The following is a 20,112-nucleotide window of genomic DNA, read 5'->3' as shown; positions in this document are numbered from 1 at the left end:
AGTTGTGCAGAATTTGGCAGGCCCCGGGGTGCCGCGAGTGTGACAGCCTCTGCTCGCAGCGAAGAAGCAGGCCCAGGATGCCATGAGCGGAGGCCATCCCACTTGCAGCAAAGATGGAGCAGGCCTTGGTGAGAGAGAGTGAGTGAGTGAGTGTGTGTGTGTGTGTGTGTGTGTGTGTCCTATGTGTAGGGGGTTGAGCGAGAGATGGAGCCAGTGTGCAGGGGTGTGTGAGGGTGTGTGAGAGAGAAAGGGTGTGTGTGCAAGTGAGAGAGGCAGCCTGAATGAGGGTGTGTGTCTGTGAGAGAGGAACAGAGGGAGCCTGTGTGAGGGGCAAGATTGAGAGAGGGGTCAAACTCTGGGAGTGGAGATAGAGTGGAAGGGATTGAGCCTAGAGGGGGAGGGGAGAGAGTGTGGCAGGTGGAGGAGTTGGGGCCTGAGAGGGCAAAGTGAAAGGAGACTGGCCAGGGGAGTAGGGAGAGAGAGTGGAAGACACATTCTTACAATGAACTTCTAGGGAAATTCTGCTCAAATATTTAAAACTCTGCATCTTTAAGTAATAACTTTTTCTGAATTGCATTTTAAATTAATTAGTTAAAGATTGTCATATATACTGTGTTATTTTGACCCAATACAAAGTATGCATAATTTTAACTTTTGTGCACAGAATTCCCCCAGGAGTAAGGTGTACTACGTACAGGCAACATGTCCAAATGATCCGGAAAGCTTTTTTTAACCAAGCCAGCCACTGGGGACAACTGGGACAATTTCTATATCTTTCTGACATATTTTCTTGGTTTTTTGATTGCATCAGTTAGAACATAAGAAATACCATGCTGGGTCAGACCAAGGGTCCATCAAGCCCAGCATCCTGTTTCCAACAGTGGCCAATCCAGGCCATAAGAACCTGGCAAGTACCCAAACATTAAGATAAATCACGAGCTACTATTGCTTATTAATTACCATATAGCAGTTTATGAATTTAACCTCTAGGAACTTATCCAAACCTTTTTTAAACCCAGTAACACTAACTGCTGAAATCACATCCCCTGGTAAAGAATTCCAGAGTTTAACTATGCACGGAGTGAAAAATAAGTTACTTTCATTTGTTTTAAATGAGCTACTTGCTAACTTCATGGAGTGCCCCCTGGTCCTTTTATTATCTGAGAGAGTAAATTACTGATTTACATTAACTTGTTCAAGTCATTTCATGATTTTGTAGACTTCTATCATATCCCCCCTCAGTCGTCTCTTCTCCAAATGGAACAGCCCTAACTTCTTTAGCCTTTCCTCACAGGGCAGTCATTCCACGCCCCTTATTTTGGTTGCCCTTCTCTGCAGCTATATCCTTTTTGAGATGCGGTGGACAGAACTGCACACAGTATTCAAGGTGCGGTCTCACCATGGAGCAATACAGAGGCATTATGACATCTTCTGTTTTATTTTCCATTCCCTTCCTAATTCCTAACATTCTGTTTGCTTTTTTGATCACCACAGCATACTATGACGCCTAGATCTCTTTCCTGGATGGTAACTCCTAAGTTGGAACCTAACATTGTGTAACTACAGCAAGGGTTATTTTTCCCTATATGCATCTCTTTCACTGGTCCATGTTAAACTTCATCTGCCATTTGGAAACAAAATCTTCCTGTCTCACAAGGTCCTCCTGCAATTCATCACAATTCGCTTGAGATTTAACTACTTTGCATAATTTTGTGTCATCTCCAAATTTGATCCCCTAACTCATCGTACCCCTTTTCAGATCATTTATAAAGATATTAAAAAGCACCCATCCAAGTACAGATTCCTGAGGCACTCCACTGTTTACCTTTTTCCACTGTGAAAACTGATCATTTAATCCTACTCTCTATTTCCTCTCTTTTAACCAACTTGCAATCCACAAAAGGACATCACCTCCTATCCCAAGACTTTTTAGTTTTATTAGAAGCCTCTCATGCAGGACTTTGTCAAATGCCTTCTGAAAATTCAAATATACCATTTGATTCTTAAGGATCTTCTATTTTTCTATATAGTCCACATTGTTGTGCTTTTCTGCTTTACCACCTGTGATGAAACAGGGGTTTTCACAAAGGCAGAAGCAGCCTGAAGAAGCAGGACAGTTAAATTGTCCAGAAGACAGATGGAGCTCTAATGCGAGTCTCAGGAAGAATAATGCTTAAGGCAGAAAGAAAAAGTGAACAAGAGTTGGTTAGGGGACTGTAAAGCCAGAAAAAACAAACAAACCAGGAAGCACTTGGCTGCTGGTACATGTAGTTTGGACATCCTTAATAGGATCAAATTAGGATGAAAAAAGCCACAGAAAAGTATGATACTAATTGGGGAAGGCAAGCTGAGGCCAATTAGAGCTGTGCAGAGAGAGGCAAAGCAACACAGAAGGAAGATGCTGGGGGAGCCAAGAGAAAGGGCTCACCCAGACCTAGATGCAGAGATGCCCGCAGCCTTCGGATAGGAATTCTGAATATGCAAAAGGTACAGTTGGGTTTTATATGAACCTGGGCCATTGGCCTGGCCCTTTCGGGTGACTATCAATGTATCTTACCTGGGAGGTCCTGGTATCTAAGGACAGGAGCTGAAAATAAGTGCTTTTCTGGTACAGTGATGATGTAGTATTTACACAGTTTCCAGTGGATAAGCCATGCCTTATTATGGCTTTCTGTACACAGGCTGACATCAGCACTTGACACCCAGTGATGAGCTTTATTTCTAGTTCTGTTGTACAAAATCTTTATTTATCTGCTTTATCTTTTTTTCTGTGCTGTGAACCATCTGGTCCATAATCCACTATCCTGCACTGCAATTATCAATCTCTTATCTTTAGGTTTTATGCTCACCTTTCTTTAGCCATTCCTGAGTCAGATTTGGATCCATGTGGCAATCTTGAAGTAATTATATTTCCCACTACATTTCTGATTTTGCCAATTGATTTTCCCTGTTTGCTGGCTGGATTCCTTAAAGATATTTTCTCTTGTTTTGCAACTTCTGTTGTTTCTTTCCCTTCATGTGCTGGTAGATTCTTACTCATTCCTTTTACTCATTGAAACGATCATCCAAGCTTAAGAACGGAGACTGTTTTCAGCCATTCATTTTTACACTTCAGCACTTTTTGAGTACTGAGATCTGTCAATACTGTTAGGTATGCTTAAAAGCCTATAATAGCTTTTTATGTATAATCTATTTCTATAACTCCCATACTGCCTTCAGCTCTTGGAATGTACAATCTCAGCATTCACTGATTCTTATAGATTATATCCAACTAGTTAAAGCCTTTATTGGGCCAGTCTATAATTTATTTCAGGTTTATTTGTTTTATTTAAATGTTTTATATACCCTAATTCCATGTGAAGTTCACAAGATCATAACAGTTTACATAAAAACATTTACAGATAAAAATAACATACAAGGTAAACTCACATATAAAATAAAGGATTATTAATAACATATAAACAACTCCAGAGGGATATTTTCCAGAGCATCTTATTTATCATTGGGTAATCTGAATGCTAAGGCATTTTTAAAGAGCCACGTTTTCAGGTCACGCTTGAAATTCTATGTAAAGTTGTTCTTAGTTATTCCGGCATGGAGTTCCAGAGTTTTGGGCCAGCTGCAGATTCCAAAACTATAGGAGAATGTGGGGCTTGCAAGCTGATTGATAGCTTGTATCTTACTTTGTGCTGTTAAAGCACTTTTCAGAATTAGCTTCCATCTCCTATAGTATTCTTTACTGGTCTTTTCTCTCAGTAACGTGGGCTCAATTATTCCATCTTTGAGTACCCCTATCCATTTATATGTGCCTTCTTGCTCAAGTTCTTCTATTCTAAGTGCTCAGTCAGATGCTTTCAGTTTTGCTTAATTTTCCTTTATTGAAGTCTTGGCACATTTTTCCAGGTCGAATGTCATCTTGATGTCATCTAGAAGCTCTTCACTACTCTGAGTTAATCCACTAAATGACGATTACAGGTACTCTACAGTGATCTACAAACAGAAGGTGTGATGTCCGGGGATCATTACTGACTCTGGAATTCAGGTGAAGGTCCATAGTTCAAACAAAAGGAATACCCAGTGGGTTCAGTGCCAGACAAAACAACAGCGGTGATGGAATCTCCCTGAAATCCATGTGGATTCCTCGATATATCCAGAATTGTCTCTGTACATTTCAAGGCAATTTATTATCCAAGAATGTGGGATATGATCAAAAGTGTTTTTATAATGAGATTTTGGCCTGTCTTACACCTGGTAAAGATGGCTTTATTTAGCATCAACAGGTCCTTGGTTCCATCTCTTCCTCTTTGATTGCCATGTTATTAAACTATATGCGATTATACATTCCATCTGCATCTACTGCAGTAAACAGTTAATTGATTGCAGGTAGGCATTTTAATGGTCAATAATTTTTAGGACATAAGAACATAAGAAATTGCCATGCTGGGTCAGACCAAGGGTCCATCAAGCCCAGCATCCTGTTTCCAACAGTGGCCAATCCAGGCCATAAGAACCTGGCAATTACCCAAACACTAAGAAGATCCCATGCTACTGATGCAATTAATAGCAGTGGCTATTCCCTAAGTAAACTTGATTAATAGCAGTTAATGGACTTCTCCTCCAAGCACTTGTCCAAACCTTTTTTAAACACAGCTACACTAACTGCACTAACCACATCCTCTGGCAACAAATTCCAGAGCTTTAATGTGCGTTGAGTGAAAAAGAAGTGAAAAACACTTCTCCCTTGGGAAGGAGAAGTGTTTTTCCTATTAAACATTGTGATGTTAATTCTGGTTCTCTAGATTATCAGTAAAGTCACTACTCAATATCGGAGTTGTTTGGTGGTTTCCAACATTTCTCTTTTATTGATGAGGTGCAAATGATGAGTTAAAGTCTTTACAGTTGTGTACTTCATTCTTAAGATGGTACAAATGCTTTTAGTAAGTTTGTGACTTCTTACAGTCTCTTAAATTCAGATATTACTCCAATTGAACCAGTCCTTTCAGTTACTTGGATCTTTTCCCTCCTATAGGATTCTGGGCAAAGTTTTTGTGCTTCCCCTCTCACAGTACTTTGAAGCACCAAATTAAACAAGATTGCCTGGTGGTATAAATTCTTATGAGACAATGTAGAAGTGTCATATCTGAGAGGCTTAGCTGATAAGTGGTCTGGAGACTTGGGAATTGGGCTGATGATTTATCATATTGGTTTTCTTCTCAATTTATCTCTGGTGCCTCTACTAGGGAAATGCAGTTTAAATTATTTCATAGGGCTTTTATTGATAGATCTAGAGGATTAAAACTTTTTTTTTATATGGATATATATGCCCCAAGTGCCAGTGAGATGCTGGCACTTATTTGAATGTGTTTTTTGGTGTGGGAAACCAAGGCCTTTTTAACAGGGAATTCAAAACAGGTTGGGAAAGATTTTGGAGAAGTCAATGGATTTTACTGCCCCGTTACTTATTCTAGGGTAAGATGCAAAGAATGTTTATTATAGCGTTGTGGAGCGTTATTTTCTATTCTTGGCGATACTGCTAGGTGAAAATGCTATTCTGATGCTTTGGGTGAGTGACTCTCTGCCCTGTCTGCCATTGTGGGAGCAGTCAATGGTAATTTATTTTTACAATGATATTTTATATTTAAAGAGGAAATTCTGCAAAGGCAAAGGTACTCTTCAGTTATGGCTAGGTTTGTTAACACCCTACCAGTAGAAACTCAGTCTTCCATTGCAGCATTAAATAATTAACTTGTACTGTGTTTGTCTGAGAGGGTATGCATGTAGTGAAAGTGTGAGCACTGACTAGCATGTAAAAGTGCTAAGTGGTAGGGGTGGGGAGAGTCTGTTGAATCGATACTTTGAGTTATGCATAAAATAGAAGAGATGTTCATTTTTAGTAGAATTGATATGTATTGTATAATTTATGTACTGTTAATTGCTCTGTGCTATGGTGTTATAACTTGTAAATTCGTTCTCTTGAATAAAGATAGTTAAATAAATAAATAAAAGCTGTGTGGACTATCTATAGGCTCTAATTCACTCCAGGCAGAAGGCCAAGACTCTTTTGCAGTCCAAACTGTGCAGTGCTTGTTCACTTTGGTGGACATGTGACCTGGGGAAAAAATGTTGGAAGGGCTGGTTAAGATGGAATTTCAACACCACCTTAGGTAGAAACTTAGAATGGATGCCTTGATAAAAGTAGGTATAAGGTGAATAAGTTACTAATACTTGGAGCTCACTAACTCTGTGGGCTGAAATCACCACCACCAATAATATGACCTTCCAGGTCAGGTATTTCAGGTTGCAAGAGCACAGAGGCTCAAAGGGAATTTTTATCAGCTGGGTCAGTTCCACACTGAGGTCTCAAGACACATCAGGAGGCCTGGGTAAAGGTTTTAAAAATTAAACACATCCTGCAAACACCGGACAACCAAAGGCTGTACAGAGATGGATCAATCTTCTACATATTGGTGAGAGGCGTCAATTGCATTGAGATGGACTTGGTCTTCAGACCTGACTTGAACAAATGTAGAAGGTAACTACCGGTAAGCTGTTTTTGTGTGGAGCAGGAGAAAAGATGTAAGGCCTTCTGCTCACACATGACAAAACTCCTCTGTTATAAGAGTTTCTCATGGATTTCTTCCTTGAAGCAAAAAGAACATGAGACATATCTTCTGATAGAGCCTTTATTTATCATCAAATCTGCATACCAAGGTCTTCTTGGCCAATCTGGTGCCACTAGGATCACTTGTACCTTCTTGTTCTCTATCTTTCAGAGAAAAAGGCCAAAGATGATTGAAAATTACTCACTGCAAGTCTCACAGCCAGTCCATGGAGTCCGACTGGGTGGAAGTGGAACCCAGAACTACAGATGGACTCAGATAAAGGATGGTGGGTGGACATGGGGTGAGGATTGCAGTGGATGGTACTAAGAATATTGTTTGGTATATCTCTGTGTTTGGGTAGTTGCCAGGTTCTTGTGGCCTGGTTTGGCCTCTGTTGGAAACAGGATGCTGGGCTTGATGGACCACTGGGTCTGACCCAGCGTGGCAATTTCTTATGTTCTGTGTGTGAGGGTGAGTCTAACCCTAAATACCTGACCCCAGGCCTAGCTGGTGGGAGGCCAGATGAAAGGGAATGGGGTAAGTAGTACTTCCCTGGATGGGATTCGGGGGGGGGGGGGGGGGGGGAGTAGTGATGCTCGGGGCACTTCTCAGGTCCAAGCTGAGGGGGAGGGGGTATGTAACAGAGTGACCCTATTTTCCCCCTTTGGTGTGTGCTAGACCAGGCTAGATGCCTGGTCAACCTTAAATCCCAAAGAGGGAAAGAGCTCTGTGGAACCAGTGGGGAATATAAGTGGGTAAGCCCAGCTGTATTTGAGTGACTCCTGCATCTCCTGGATCAAGGAGTTCCTGATCCTCTCTGAAAAGCTGTATGAAAGTATGGAATGTACACTGTACAGGAGGTAAGGCAGTCTACCACGTTATTGTTTGCTGTGATATAAATAAAAGTTTTAAGTTTGCATTTTAAAAGGATGGAGTGAGAGTGGCTTTGCATATCCAGCTAGGGAAACACTGCTTGGTCTTCCACATATGCTACTGCCGTTGCATTGTCGCAAAGAATTTTGAGTGCTTTCCTGATCAGAAAAGGATAAACTGAAGTAATGCTATATATATTGCTCGACTGTAATCTGTTGATCTACCAAATAAACTCTGTTAGACCCTGTTGACCTTGTACAATAGTGTTCTTGACAGTGTGCGCCCCAACCCACTAAACCGGCATCTGTAGTTACTAATATCCATGAGCAAGATCTAGAAAAAAAAACAAAAAAAAAAAAAAAAAAACTTTCCCAGGTTTTCCTTTTTTGACTGATAGAGGGAGGGGGTAGATGGTAGTCAATTTTGTTGTTGTGGTCTCCAATGTGATAAGACAACATTTTGTAGGAATCTCATGTGTGTTCTTGTCCAGGGCATAAATTCTATGGTTGCTGCCATATCCCCAACAGCTGTAGATAGTCCCAAGCCCTTGGAGAATCTAACCCAATCAACTTTTTAATTCTATCCTTTTGACAGTTAGGTATAGCCTTCCTTCCATGATTTTGAAATGTGTTCCTAAAAATTCTACTGACTGTGATGGCTGTAGATTGCTTTTTGCATAATTGACTATCCATTTTAGTCTCTGTATCTCCAACACTCCGGAAATTACTTTGATTCAATCTTGGATGGTTTTTGCTCTGATTAACCAATCGTCCAAATATGGATGAACCATAATCCCTTTCTTTCTTTAAGTAGGCTGCTACAACAACCATTAATTTAGTAAATATTTTCAGAGCAGTTGCTAAACTGAAAGGGAGTGCTCTGAATTGGTAGCGCTTCCCTAGTATGCAGCAGTGAATGAATCTCTGATGATTTTCTCTTATTGGGATATGAAAATATACTTCCTTGAGATCAAGTGAAGTTAAGAGCTCCCCTCTCAATCAGTGATAACATCTCTGATTGAAGTGTTTCCATCATGGAGTACACCTTTTATATCTAGTACTGAGCGGAATGTAACATCTTTCTTTGGAATGATGAAGTAAATTGTTTTTCTTCTTGCAATGGTACCGGGAACGTCATGCAGCTGAAGTATTTGTCCAGCATGTTTGAACTAAATGGAGCTGAACAAGACGACACTATAAATGTATGATTTACTGGCCTTGCCAGTTCTAAATAATAACCATTCTGGATAATCCCCAAAGAACCACTGGTCAGTTGTTATATGGATCCACTCTTTGAAATAGTTCTGTAAATGATCCTCTGCTTGGCTGTATCAAAGAGTGGAACAGTAAGCCATTATTGCCAATTGTTAAGTGATGTTGATGGCCTTGTTGTATCTTGTCTAGTCTTCCCAGCACCATGAAAGGGAAGCATTCTGCTCCTTGCTCTGAGAAACAACTTGCCTCCCAGGACAGTATATTCTATAGTCTCAGTACTGATTTCATGCTCTGTAAGATCTAAAGGTTGACCTGTTTCTATCTTCTGGTAATTGTCAAGGTCTGGATTCTCCTAAACTCCTTACTAATTTGTACAAATCTTCCCCGAAGAGCATCTGCCCCTTAAAGGGTAACTTACAGAGGCAAACTTTTGACCAAGAATCTGCAGCCCAATGTCTAAGCTACAGATGGCGTTTGACACCTACTGTGTTAAGACTAGTGACCTTGAGGAAACCCTTATCAGATTGTATAAACCATCAGCTAGGTAAGCTGCTATCGATCAAGTCGCAAAGTCTTTTCTGCTTCTTGAAGTTGTTGAAACAAACAAGAGTGCTAATTGCTTCTTGAACCGCTAAACTATTTGCTTCAATAAGAGCTCTATTATTTTTGTCCTGTGGGTCCTTTAAGGATGTCCCACTTTTTTACAGAAATAGTGGTTTTCCAGAGACTAATACATCTACCTTGGGATTTTGAAATAAACAATCTTGGACTTCCTTCGGAAGCGGATATAGCTTTGAAAACTATTTTATGCACTTTAGATCTAATTCCGGTAATTCCCATTCTGACAGTACCATGCTCTCAATCTCAGAATGGAGGGGAAAGGATGTTGAAGGCTTTCGAATTATAGGGTCCTAGACCGGGATCTCTTCTGATTTAACTTCCATCTGTCTTAGAGCCTTATTAACCTGATAAGCCAGCATAGTGATTTCCTCCCTATAAAATAGGCATATTTCTGGCTAATCTTCTATAAATAGTTCCTCTTCCCCCAAGGAATCATAGTCACTTCCTTGAAAACAATCTACCAAGACCTCACCGGAAGAGTCCACTAGTTGAAACATACTTTCATGGTCATCCCTTAATCTTGCTCTCTTCAAGTGTCTATTTGAAAGCTGAAGAACAGGACCAGCTGGTATCTGCATGTTAGACAATGGGGGTTCAATAGTCTTACTTTTTATCTGTGCAAGGCACAAAAGGCTTGATGCAGAAAACTGAAAAATTCTGGTGAATAGCTAGAAATTGAAGGGTAAACTGTATAAAACATCTGATTTTTGTGGATTTTGAGTTTTGAAAATGTTAGGGGAATCATCTTTCTCAAGTAATTGACTTTGTGCAGCTGTACTGTATGATCATGCATTTTTTTAAAATGGTGGCTATGGCACTTTGAACAGCCAAATCTGAATAATCTTCGAAATTAAAAACAATTAAAATTATTTTTTTTTTAGCCTGGCAGAGCCTCTTTAATAGTCTGCTTCTGAACCACTGCTGTTTTAAGGGGATCACTTGAAGCCTTATCTCCCCTGAGGCATGCAGAGCATATGGAGTAATTATGGGCTGCAGAGCATTTGCTGCAGACAGTACACAGGCAAGACTTTTCTGCCATCGTGGCTGAGTTAGGTGCTGCCTCCTCTTTATTAAAGTCTCTTTTGGAAGGTTAGAATTGCTATCCATTATTGCGAGGACTTTAAAAAAAAATGAAAAATATATAGTCCTATCTTTTTGGAGATTTGACTTAAGTTTTGTTAAATTAAGATTTCTTGTTATTGAACACTAACAAGAGCTCAATCTCTTAGAAAGAAAAGCTCAGAGGAATGCTGTAATTTGCTAGAAATTTCATCAGCTAGTTAGTTCACTTGAATCTTCTGCTATGAGGTAGGGAGCAAATTAGTTTAAGGGCTCATTTCACTATCTCTTGGGCAGAAGCATGGCCCGCAAGTTGCTTCAGATGTTTCAATTTGAAAAGAATTAAAATAAAAATGATAAACTTTATAGGCAAATCTGAAGAATGGATCTAGAAACTCTGTTACACCATCAAAAGCTTTTCCAACAGCTGGAGGCAGAGAATACTGTCTTAACCAGTTCCACACATACAGGCCGATACAGTACAGTGCGCTCCGGCGGAGCGCACTGTTAGCCCGCGATTGGACGCGCGTTTGACGCGCTAGCGTTACCCCTTATTCAGTAAGGGGTCAAAAACACGTGTCCAACCCTCCGAACTTAATAGCGCCCGCAACATGCAAATGCATGTTGATGGCCCTATTAGGTATTCCCACGCGATTCAGAAAGGAAAATGTGCAGCCAAGCCGCACGTTTTACTTTCAGAAATTAGCGCCTACCCAAAGGTAGGTGCTAATTTCTCCAGGCACTGGGAAAGTGCACAGAAAAGCAGTAAAAACTGCTTTTCTGTGCACCCTCCGACTTAATATCATGGCGATATTAAGTCGGAGGTCCCGAAAGTTACAAAAAGTTAAAAAAAAAAAATTTGAAGTCGGCCTGCGGCTTGAAAACCGGACGCTCAATTTTGCCAGCGGGTTTGAGAACAGACGCCGGCAAAATTGAGCATCGGCTATCAAACCCGCTGACAGCTGCCAGTGTTGTCCAAAAAGAGGTGCTAGGGACGCGCTAGTGTCCCTAGTGCCTCTTTTTACCGCCGACCCTAATTTGAATACTGAATCGCGTGCGCACAGGAGAGTGGGCGTTCGCCCGCTCTCCCGCAGACTTTACTGTATCGGCCCGTCTGTTTAAGTAATAGTAGTGATGTCATTAAAAAAATTCTCTGCCTTCACTGGCTGGAGCAGAGACAAACTCAGGCATTCTGGACTGGTGTAGCAAAAGGACAAGGAATGTACTACTTTTATGCCAAGAACTCCATAGGATAGTGGACTACAGGCAAGAAGGCTTGCAGCCAGCATAGAAAAGAATGGTAAAATAGATAAATGCACATTCTGCAGAACAGAATCAGAAACATCGCTGGATGTGATGTGTTGATGTCGTCAGAAGTGTGTATACAGAAAGGCACAAGGTGGCATGGCTTATTCATTGGAAACTATCTAAACATTATAATACTGATGTACCAAAAAAGCACTGGGAGCTCGACCCTAACAGAATAGAAGAAAATAAAGAAGTTATGATCACCTGGAACATTCCTATTCCAACTGAGAGGAAGAATGATGCTAGAAAAACAGATATTGTGGTGAAGGAGAAAAACGCAAGACTATTTTGTGGACTGTATGGCGAAAGTGAAAATGCTTAAATACCAAGAGATGCAATCAGAGACCAAGAAAATGTGGCAGAAAGATACAGATATAGTCCCAGTTGCATTGAGTGCCACTGGCCTGATTAGGAATTTCCAAGTGCATCTTGATATGTTGTCTATAAAAACTACAGCCTATGAATTTCAGGAAGCTCTCTTTGGCACAATGCAAGTACTAAGAAGGGGAATAGCAGAAACATTAAGAAATTGATATCATTCCCAATATACCTTGGCTTACGAATGAGGTTCATTCCTGTCATGGTATGTACAAAACAAACCCATTTGGAAATACAACCCTGAGAGAATGGACATCCTCCATGTCCTTGGAGAAAACTGATAAAGTAAAATCAAATATTTTCCTCCTGATAGGGGATGTCCAAAGATAAGAACATTTTGACCAGGCAGCCTGCTTTTGTGGTCATGAAGAATAAAAAATGCAAATCCCAGCTCAACAAGAATGATGAAGAAGAAAGTACTGAAAAATGTATATAGAAACATAGAAATGATGGCAGAAAAGGACCAACTGGTTCATCCAGTCTGCCCAGCAAGCTTATAATAGTATCTGCTGTGCTGTGGAAGTTACCCCCCTGCTTATCAGTTTCCCAGACCGTAAACGTCAGGGCCCTCTCGTTGGTTGTTGTCTGAATCCAACTCCCCATTACCCCATGCTGTGGAAGCAGAAAGCAATGTTGGGAGTTGCATAATATTATCAGGCTTATTGGTTAAGAGTACTAACAGCCACATCAGCAAGTTACTCCTATGCTTATTTGTTACCCAGACCGTAAAAGTCGTGGCCCTCATTGGATGTTGTCTGAATCAAATTCTTCTTTTCCCCCAAACCAAACTAGGATAGTTTTAAGGGGGATTGTGGCAGAAAAGTCAGAAGAATTAAAAAGCATTTCTCAATGAGTTGTGTGGCTAAAGGAAGAAAATACATCCAACTGTCTTGGCAGGCAAAAACAAACTAAGGGGAGCTACAGAGCCACTGCAGTGCTGAAGCTACCACAGATGGGTAATGAGAGGCGTTTGCTTTTCTTTTTGGTACTGAGCGCAGTTATGTGACTCGCTTGTGTGACTCGGTGAATCTGCTTGCTAATAGAGAACATAAGGGTTAAGATTTTATGTATGTAGTGCTAATGTCGGAAGAAGGAAGTAGCAGAGAGTAAATTGCTATCCTACTACTTATTTTGAATCATTGTTCTCCAAAGACAGCATTTTAATAGACATAATAATAGGTCATAATTTTCCAAGCATGTCAAAATTCATGTGCTGCTACAAAGCAAATTGTCTTAAGTTTCACTCTCTGAGATGTGGGAATACGACCAATTTCCATCAAGGGATAGACAGGTAGACTCAGACCACCACTGTCAGAGAACAGCAATTACAGTATCTTCAAATAAAAACATAACCAACAGAGTATAAATGATGGAGCTACCTAAGCTAACAGTACTCTATTCTGTCTATTGGGAACACCTGTGTATATAATAGTGTGGGGTTCTCAGTCCGACTGAGGGAATAGTCAGTCTGGTTTTCAAGAAGTATGATCTTCTATCATTTTTTTTTTTTTTTAATAATTGGTAGCTCTAAGCATTCAATCTCACTCACCTCCAAAGAAAATAACTAGGTACTGAATATGCACAGTTGTAGATTTAATGTAGCTACTGCTTTCTCAGTGTGTTCCCTGATGAAATAGTCTAGCTTTTGGGCTGTGAGTTGTTTCTGGTATCCCTGCAAGATTGTTACCTGCTGGAGTTTGGCATTTAGAGGCATCAGTTGGAGATCCGCACAGTCAAAGCAGTCCCGCAGGCTATTGTCCAATAACTGGAAGCGGAGGTCAGACAGGTTCTGCACACAGACTTGGATGTACTTCCTGGGAAATTGAATCAAAATGTCAAGTTATAAGCAAGCAGTTCTCATGTAGTTCTTAGTGCCCAGGGGAGGAAGCACAGGGGGCTACCTAGCTAATTGTACTCTATACTGTCTCTTGGGAAGTGCCTATGAATGCATTTCAGCTCCTTCCCAGCAGGGACAATCAAACATCTATGATAAGCCATTTAGAATCCCATTCAATAGAGGGAATTAGAGGTTCTCGGGGCCTGATGTAATAAGGTGCACCGGGTTTTTTGTGCACAAACTTTACTCCCAATGTAGCAAGGAATTTTGTGCACAAAATATATGCACAGAGCTGCATAAAACTGTGCATTCAAATTAGTGCTCCTCCATGTAAATCCCAGGTTAATGAAGATATTAGCTATTACTCCTTGATGCAGAGAGGCGTTTTAATGCATGGTTTCTTAATACTCATAATTTAGCTCAAAATGTAACTCTTGGTCAGAGCTGGAATAAAGTTACTCTATGGGGAGCAACCCAGTACTTGTGGTGTGGGGGGGGCTCTGTACTCAGAATTTGTGTGCATAAAACACAATTTGAGCACAAATCAAGTAATCTGTGTACAAAGTTTATGCACATAAATTACACTGGGTAACACATTTTTAACATAATTCCTGTTGAGTTCGATTTTTCAGCTGTTTTAGACTTAAAAGGCATGCTGATTTCAAAACTGCAGTTAGTTTTCTTCTATCACGTCAAGTTTTTTCTCTACAGCCTATCTTAGGCCTGGATTTATCAAAATGCACTAAATATCGCATGTGATAGGAAAAGGGGCGTGTTTTATGGCATTTCCTAGCCTGTCGTTTGAAAAGATAAAGGCCGGTGTGTCTGACGGTCCACAGATTCGGCAGCTCATTAAAGATGAACATTTCATCGGGACAATGTCAGAACTCCAAAAAGAATGCTTGGTTGTCATTCAAAAATCTTGTCAAGGACTTTCTGGGAAATACACGAGCACAGAATTACACCGAAATTGTCCAGAAACTTTTGGAAAGCGTCAAAATGCTTCGTTGCAACATGAGCATCAAGGTGTATTTTCTGCATAGCCATCTTGCTGACTTCCCGAAAAACCTTGGTGCAGTCAGTGATGAGCAAGGTGAACGATTCCACCAAGATTTGAAGGTCATGGACGCATGGTATCAGGGTAGATGGGATGTACATATGATGGATGACTATTGCTGGAGCATCAGGCGAGATTGTCCACAGATTGAACACTGCCAGAAAAGCTATAAGCGTAAATTTTTACCTTAATATGTATGTTTGGTAGCAGAGCTTTAATACCTGTACACAATTTGACTTACAGTAACAATATTTAGCCTTTGTGTGAATAAAATAACTAAATAAACAGTATATTCAGGTAATTTTTTATTTCCTTTGTATGTATATTTTGTATGATTTTTGGGACAAAGGGAGGGTATCCTGTACCTTAAAATGTTGACGTGATAGAGAAAAACTGGGGTCATTTTTGGATTCAGATGTCAAAAGTTAGTCAAAAACAAGTGTCAGATCTAACTCAACGAAAACTGTGTTCCCCAGTGTTATGCTTTATGTGCAGAAGATACTATTTGTTTATCCAAAATATGTTTCCTGTGCAAAAAACAAGTTTTGTGCGCATAAATATTTTATGTGGACTAAGCATGTCTTCTGCATACATTTATGGGTTAATGCATTTTTTTTATGTTTCAAATATTTTATTACAAAGATAGAGCAAAATGCTGCACTCCAATATATATCAATGTCAAACACCAAAGGAATGCAAAGAATTTGAAGGTCCCAACTTAGAATTGATGCAAAAAAACAATTTTGTTTTATTTAACGCGGCAACTCCATTGCTCAAATGCCAAACTGAGTTAATTATTTTTAGGGTCCCTCTAAAAAACACTTTTCCTTGGGTCTCCCTTGGGAAGGAGCTTTCCTAAAAGTTATTGACCATTAAAATGCCTACCTGCAATCAATTAACAAAATATTTTTATTAACATCTTGACAGATAAACCTATGGTGGTGAGGTATTTCTGAACACCACCAACAGGGATACAAAATAATACAATACAATTAACTTGGTCCCCTAACACATAGGACCTATAGCAACTTCCTCCTCTCCCCCCCCCAACATGTTTTCCCCAACTTAAAAGACCCCCCCCATAGTCAACCCTCATCATCTGAATGAATCCCAACTTACGACATATCATTCAAAATCAGGCTCCAAGCTTTGTGAGAAAAAAATTATAAATCTGAGTTCCAGGCTTTTACAAATACTTTGTTTCTTGGTTACATCTACTTTCTCAATATATTTTTCCATAACACAATTATTATGTATGTTATTTCATAATTGCAACAATGTGGGAGCTTCAGGTAACAACCCTTTTTGCAATATCGCTTTCTTTAAAGAACTTTTAAAAACTGTTTTTATTCAAACAGGCATTCTGTTAATTTTAGTCTTTAAGATGGACTACTTTTATGCTTTTATTTAGTTATTTATTTGTATTAATTCTGAGTGTAACTGATAAGTTATGTTTTATTCATTTTAATATGGATTTTTGTTTGCAAGCCGCTGTAGACCTTGGTATAGACAACCTATAAATGTAAATAAATAAATAAATAGCTATAAGCAGTATCTTCCACCCCATAACTGTGTGTATTTGTCCCTAAAGGTTGCCCTTAGTATATTATCAAATAAGAACACTGAGAATTCCAGAGGCAACTGTATATACATTACTTTAAAGATGTATTTTATTGTAATTTTAAGTTTTATGTTTTGCCATCGCTTTGGAAGATTTTACTGTAAAAACTGGAAAGCAATTTATAAATGCTGTAAATAAATAAATACATATATGTATTGCTGTACATCTCTCTAAAATGTTTGAAGGATGGGACAAGACCAAAATTGGTGAACCAGTATTCTCACCTTTTACTGGCATTTCATACATAAATTTGACTGGGTGATATGCAGAAGGTGGGCTTGTTTTTGAAGGTAAAAAAAATCTCATCAGAAACTTATATTGTGTTTCTTGTAAAGAAATATTGGTCGTTAAGGACCTAATCTGGGAGAAATAGTGCAAGTACTGATCTGAAATCATTTGGCTCCCCCCGATTCCCTCCACTAATTCTCTAAGATGTTGGAAGCCACCAATGGTATCTCTCGTTTCTTAATTCTCTGACATAAAAAAATATAGTATGCCTTACTAGGTCTTCCAAATCAAAAAGATCCAATAATACCTCCCTATTTTCATGGTTTAAGTCCCCCGTTTTCAAAGACATGGTGTAATATCTCACCTGAAGGTATGCATAAAAGTGTTGATGAGGAATGTTAAACTTTTGTTGAAGGTCTTGAAAAGACAATATCATGCCCTCCTCATTAAACATATGAAAAATAGTCTGTAAACCCTTCGCCTTCCACGGCACAAAAAGAGCAGAGCACAGTCCTGATGTAAAATAACAGATTCTCTGTGAGGGGTAGGTAGTGTGACATTTTATAATTCAGTTTTAACCTTCTACATAACTTCCAACCCCCTTGGAGAGGTACAAAACACTCCTCTGTAAATGTATCAGAAGAGCATTCTGGTATAGAGTGAAGAATATATCTAAGATCTAAGTGCAGCAGAAATTTGTTCTCAAAGGACAGTGGAGTAAAAACTCTGTGTCCATGAACCTATCACCTACCTGGCGGAGCAAACAGGTCAGATTATAAAGTTTAATGTCCGAGAGGCCCATCCCACCCTCACTCCAGGCCTTCCACAAAGTCTGCAGCATGATTCTCTGTTTCTTTTGGTGCCAAAGAAATTTACAAATGAGATTATCTAATTTAGATAATTCCTTCTTAGTTAAGAGAAAAGATAATATCTGGAGTAGGTGTAACTACTTGGGAAAGAATCATTTCCTACAAATTTATTTTTCCGCTAATGAGAGTGAAGATTGTTCCATTCCTGTAAGATTATTTTAGTCTGTGCTAACAAGGACTGATAATTCAGTACCTGAGATAGGTCCCTATACAAGGGTATACCTAAGTATCTAAAGGCCCTGGTACGTACAGGGAAAGGAATATTTAGCCAACTTCATCGGGAAATCAGGGCTGCATACAAGGCCTCAGACTTTTCTAAATTTAACTTTAATCAAGAAACTTCTCCATATATCTTGAACTCATCCAAAACAGAGGCCAGAGAGGACTGGAGGATCCACAATGTGCACCAAATTATCATCCGAAATGGCCGCCAATATGAGTACCTCAGCTCCCCATTTTCCAATTGTTACTCCCTGTACCCTCTTTAGCATTGGCTCTAGTGATACAATAAAGAGCAAGTTAGACTGGGGCAACCTTGATGTTAGCCTGATGCAATTCGAAGCTTTAATACTCCAGTCCATTGACCGAGGCCTATCGGCTTCTTATAAACAATATTTAAATTCATGAAATGGCCTTCTAGCCCTACAACTAAGTTCCTTTAGCATAAAAGTCCAATTGACATAGTCCAATGCTTTTTCAGTGTTGAAGCTTAACAGGAGAGATGGAAGATCTCTATTTCTACAGCTCTCCATAGAAGCTATAATTCTTCAGAGATTAAGAGTCGAACCCCTCTCCTTTACAAACCTGATCTGGTCCTTCCCTATTACACACAATAAGATTACCTTCTTATATGCTGACAACATATAATTTTACATTCTATTCTCCAAATCATTTGAATATATAGTATCGACACTTTCAACATATATGAAAGCAATATAACAGGAACTAACAACTTAAACTAACATTAAACCCCAAAAAGACTGAAATCATTTGGTTAAGCAAAAACACCTCAATAGTAAAACCACCGGCTCTAGACCTGGGCAATCTCCAAATTATTCCATCAAATCAAGTCCGGGATCTAGGTATCCAACTTGACGAGAACCTTATGATGAAAAAGCACATCAATAAATTAGTTATTACAGGTAACACCACTAGCGATGCCCGACTCGGGTCCATGTTTCAGACAGAAGTCCTTCTTCATGGGGCTCAAAAATGCATTTTGATGTGTCAGCCTGTTCTTGAATCTTGTTCTTCTGTAAATAAAGTTTTGTCTATTCCACCCCCATCCAGTCTTATCAACCAGCGACTGTCCTCCTCCAGGGTCATCTTTAGTGAACACCGAAGTGAAGTGTTTGATACAACGTTAAGACAAGAACAGGCTGCCACATAGAAATGCATTTTTGAGCCCTGTGAAGAAGGACTTCTGTCCGAAACATGGACCCGTGTCGGGCATTGCTATCAGCAGTATTAATGGACAGCGGTAATGCAGTTGATACAAGAACAGGCTTAAATAGTTCATTCCAAGGACTTAGGTTAGGAAGAAATCACCTTAGAGATAGGTGGGTGAGGGGCAAGGTGGGAGAGAACAAACTCCTCTTGTAGATTCCAGCCTTTTCTAAATTAAACACAGTTATTTAAGACAGACTAGCCATATCAATACTTGGAAAAAAAAGAGATTTCAAAGCATGCAACCCAAATACAGAATAATAAATGTCAGCAAGAAAGCAATTTTATGGCTAATTTTAAATTATTCAACTTAACTGGCCACAAGGACAGGTAGCAGTGTGTCTCTACTTGCAATGCACTTCAATTCTGACTAAGGAAGTTCTTGATGATCCCTTGCAATTCACTATGAGTCACCAGATCCAAAAGGAAAAAACCTCAGTATTTTTTTTTTAAATTAACAAACAGCTACTTAATACAGACTAGCAATATCAATACTTGGAAAATAGAGACAGATTTCAAAGAATGCCACCCAAACACAGAATAATAAATGTCAGCAATTATAACTGGGAGACATTTCCATTTGAACTGGATCACATGATATTCATATTGATATTAATATTCTCAATTAAGCAATATGTTTCCAACCTTTGGTGTTTCTAGTTTTCTTTTCTGGCTTGTCTTTTTTCTCATTCACTGGCCTTCTCTCTGTTTCTTTTTTATTTTCTTTCTCCCTTTGGTGTCCTCTTTCCTTCTCGTCTCTTACCTTCAGAGTGGATATTTTTTTTTTGTTTGTTTTAAACCGTTTATTGGATATTGTACCAACATACAAGCCATCAAGAGAACATACAGCTGTGTCTCCAGGAGACTAACACAGTATCCTTTTTACACTTAACTCCCCAACCCCCCTCCCCCCTAATGTAAGCATGTCATCCTCAATGACATGCTTACAGACTGCACCCCAGACATCTGTGCAGTTACAGAAACATGGCTCAAAGAATC

At 39.5% G+C, this 20,112-nt stretch overlaps 1 protein-coding gene across 2 annotated transcripts in view; it reads right to left on the bottom strand.

Annotated features, from left to right (window-relative positions):
- Positions 1-20,112, bottom strand: part of TRAPPC10 (trafficking protein particle complex 10) — a 269,076-nt gene that overhangs the window by 30,955 nt on the left and 218,009 nt on the right. For both annotated transcript variants that reach the window (XM_029577817.1, XM_029577818.1), the window contains exon 19: positions 13,743-13,869. In XM_029577817.1, coding sequence (XP_029433677.1) covers positions 13,743-13,869 — 127 coding nt within the window. The remainder of the gene's footprint in view (positions 1-13,742; positions 13,870-20,112) is intronic.

Source organism: Rhinatrema bivittatum, chromosome 15 (genome assembly GCF_901001135.1).
Source record: "Rhinatrema bivittatum chromosome 15, aRhiBiv1.1, whole genome shotgun sequence".
NCBI lineage: Eukaryota > Metazoa > Chordata > Amphibia > Gymnophiona > Rhinatrematidae > Rhinatrema > Rhinatrema bivittatum.
The sequence above is the reverse complement of the archived record's forward strand: the minus strand, read 5'-3'. Positions and strand labels throughout refer to the sequence as shown.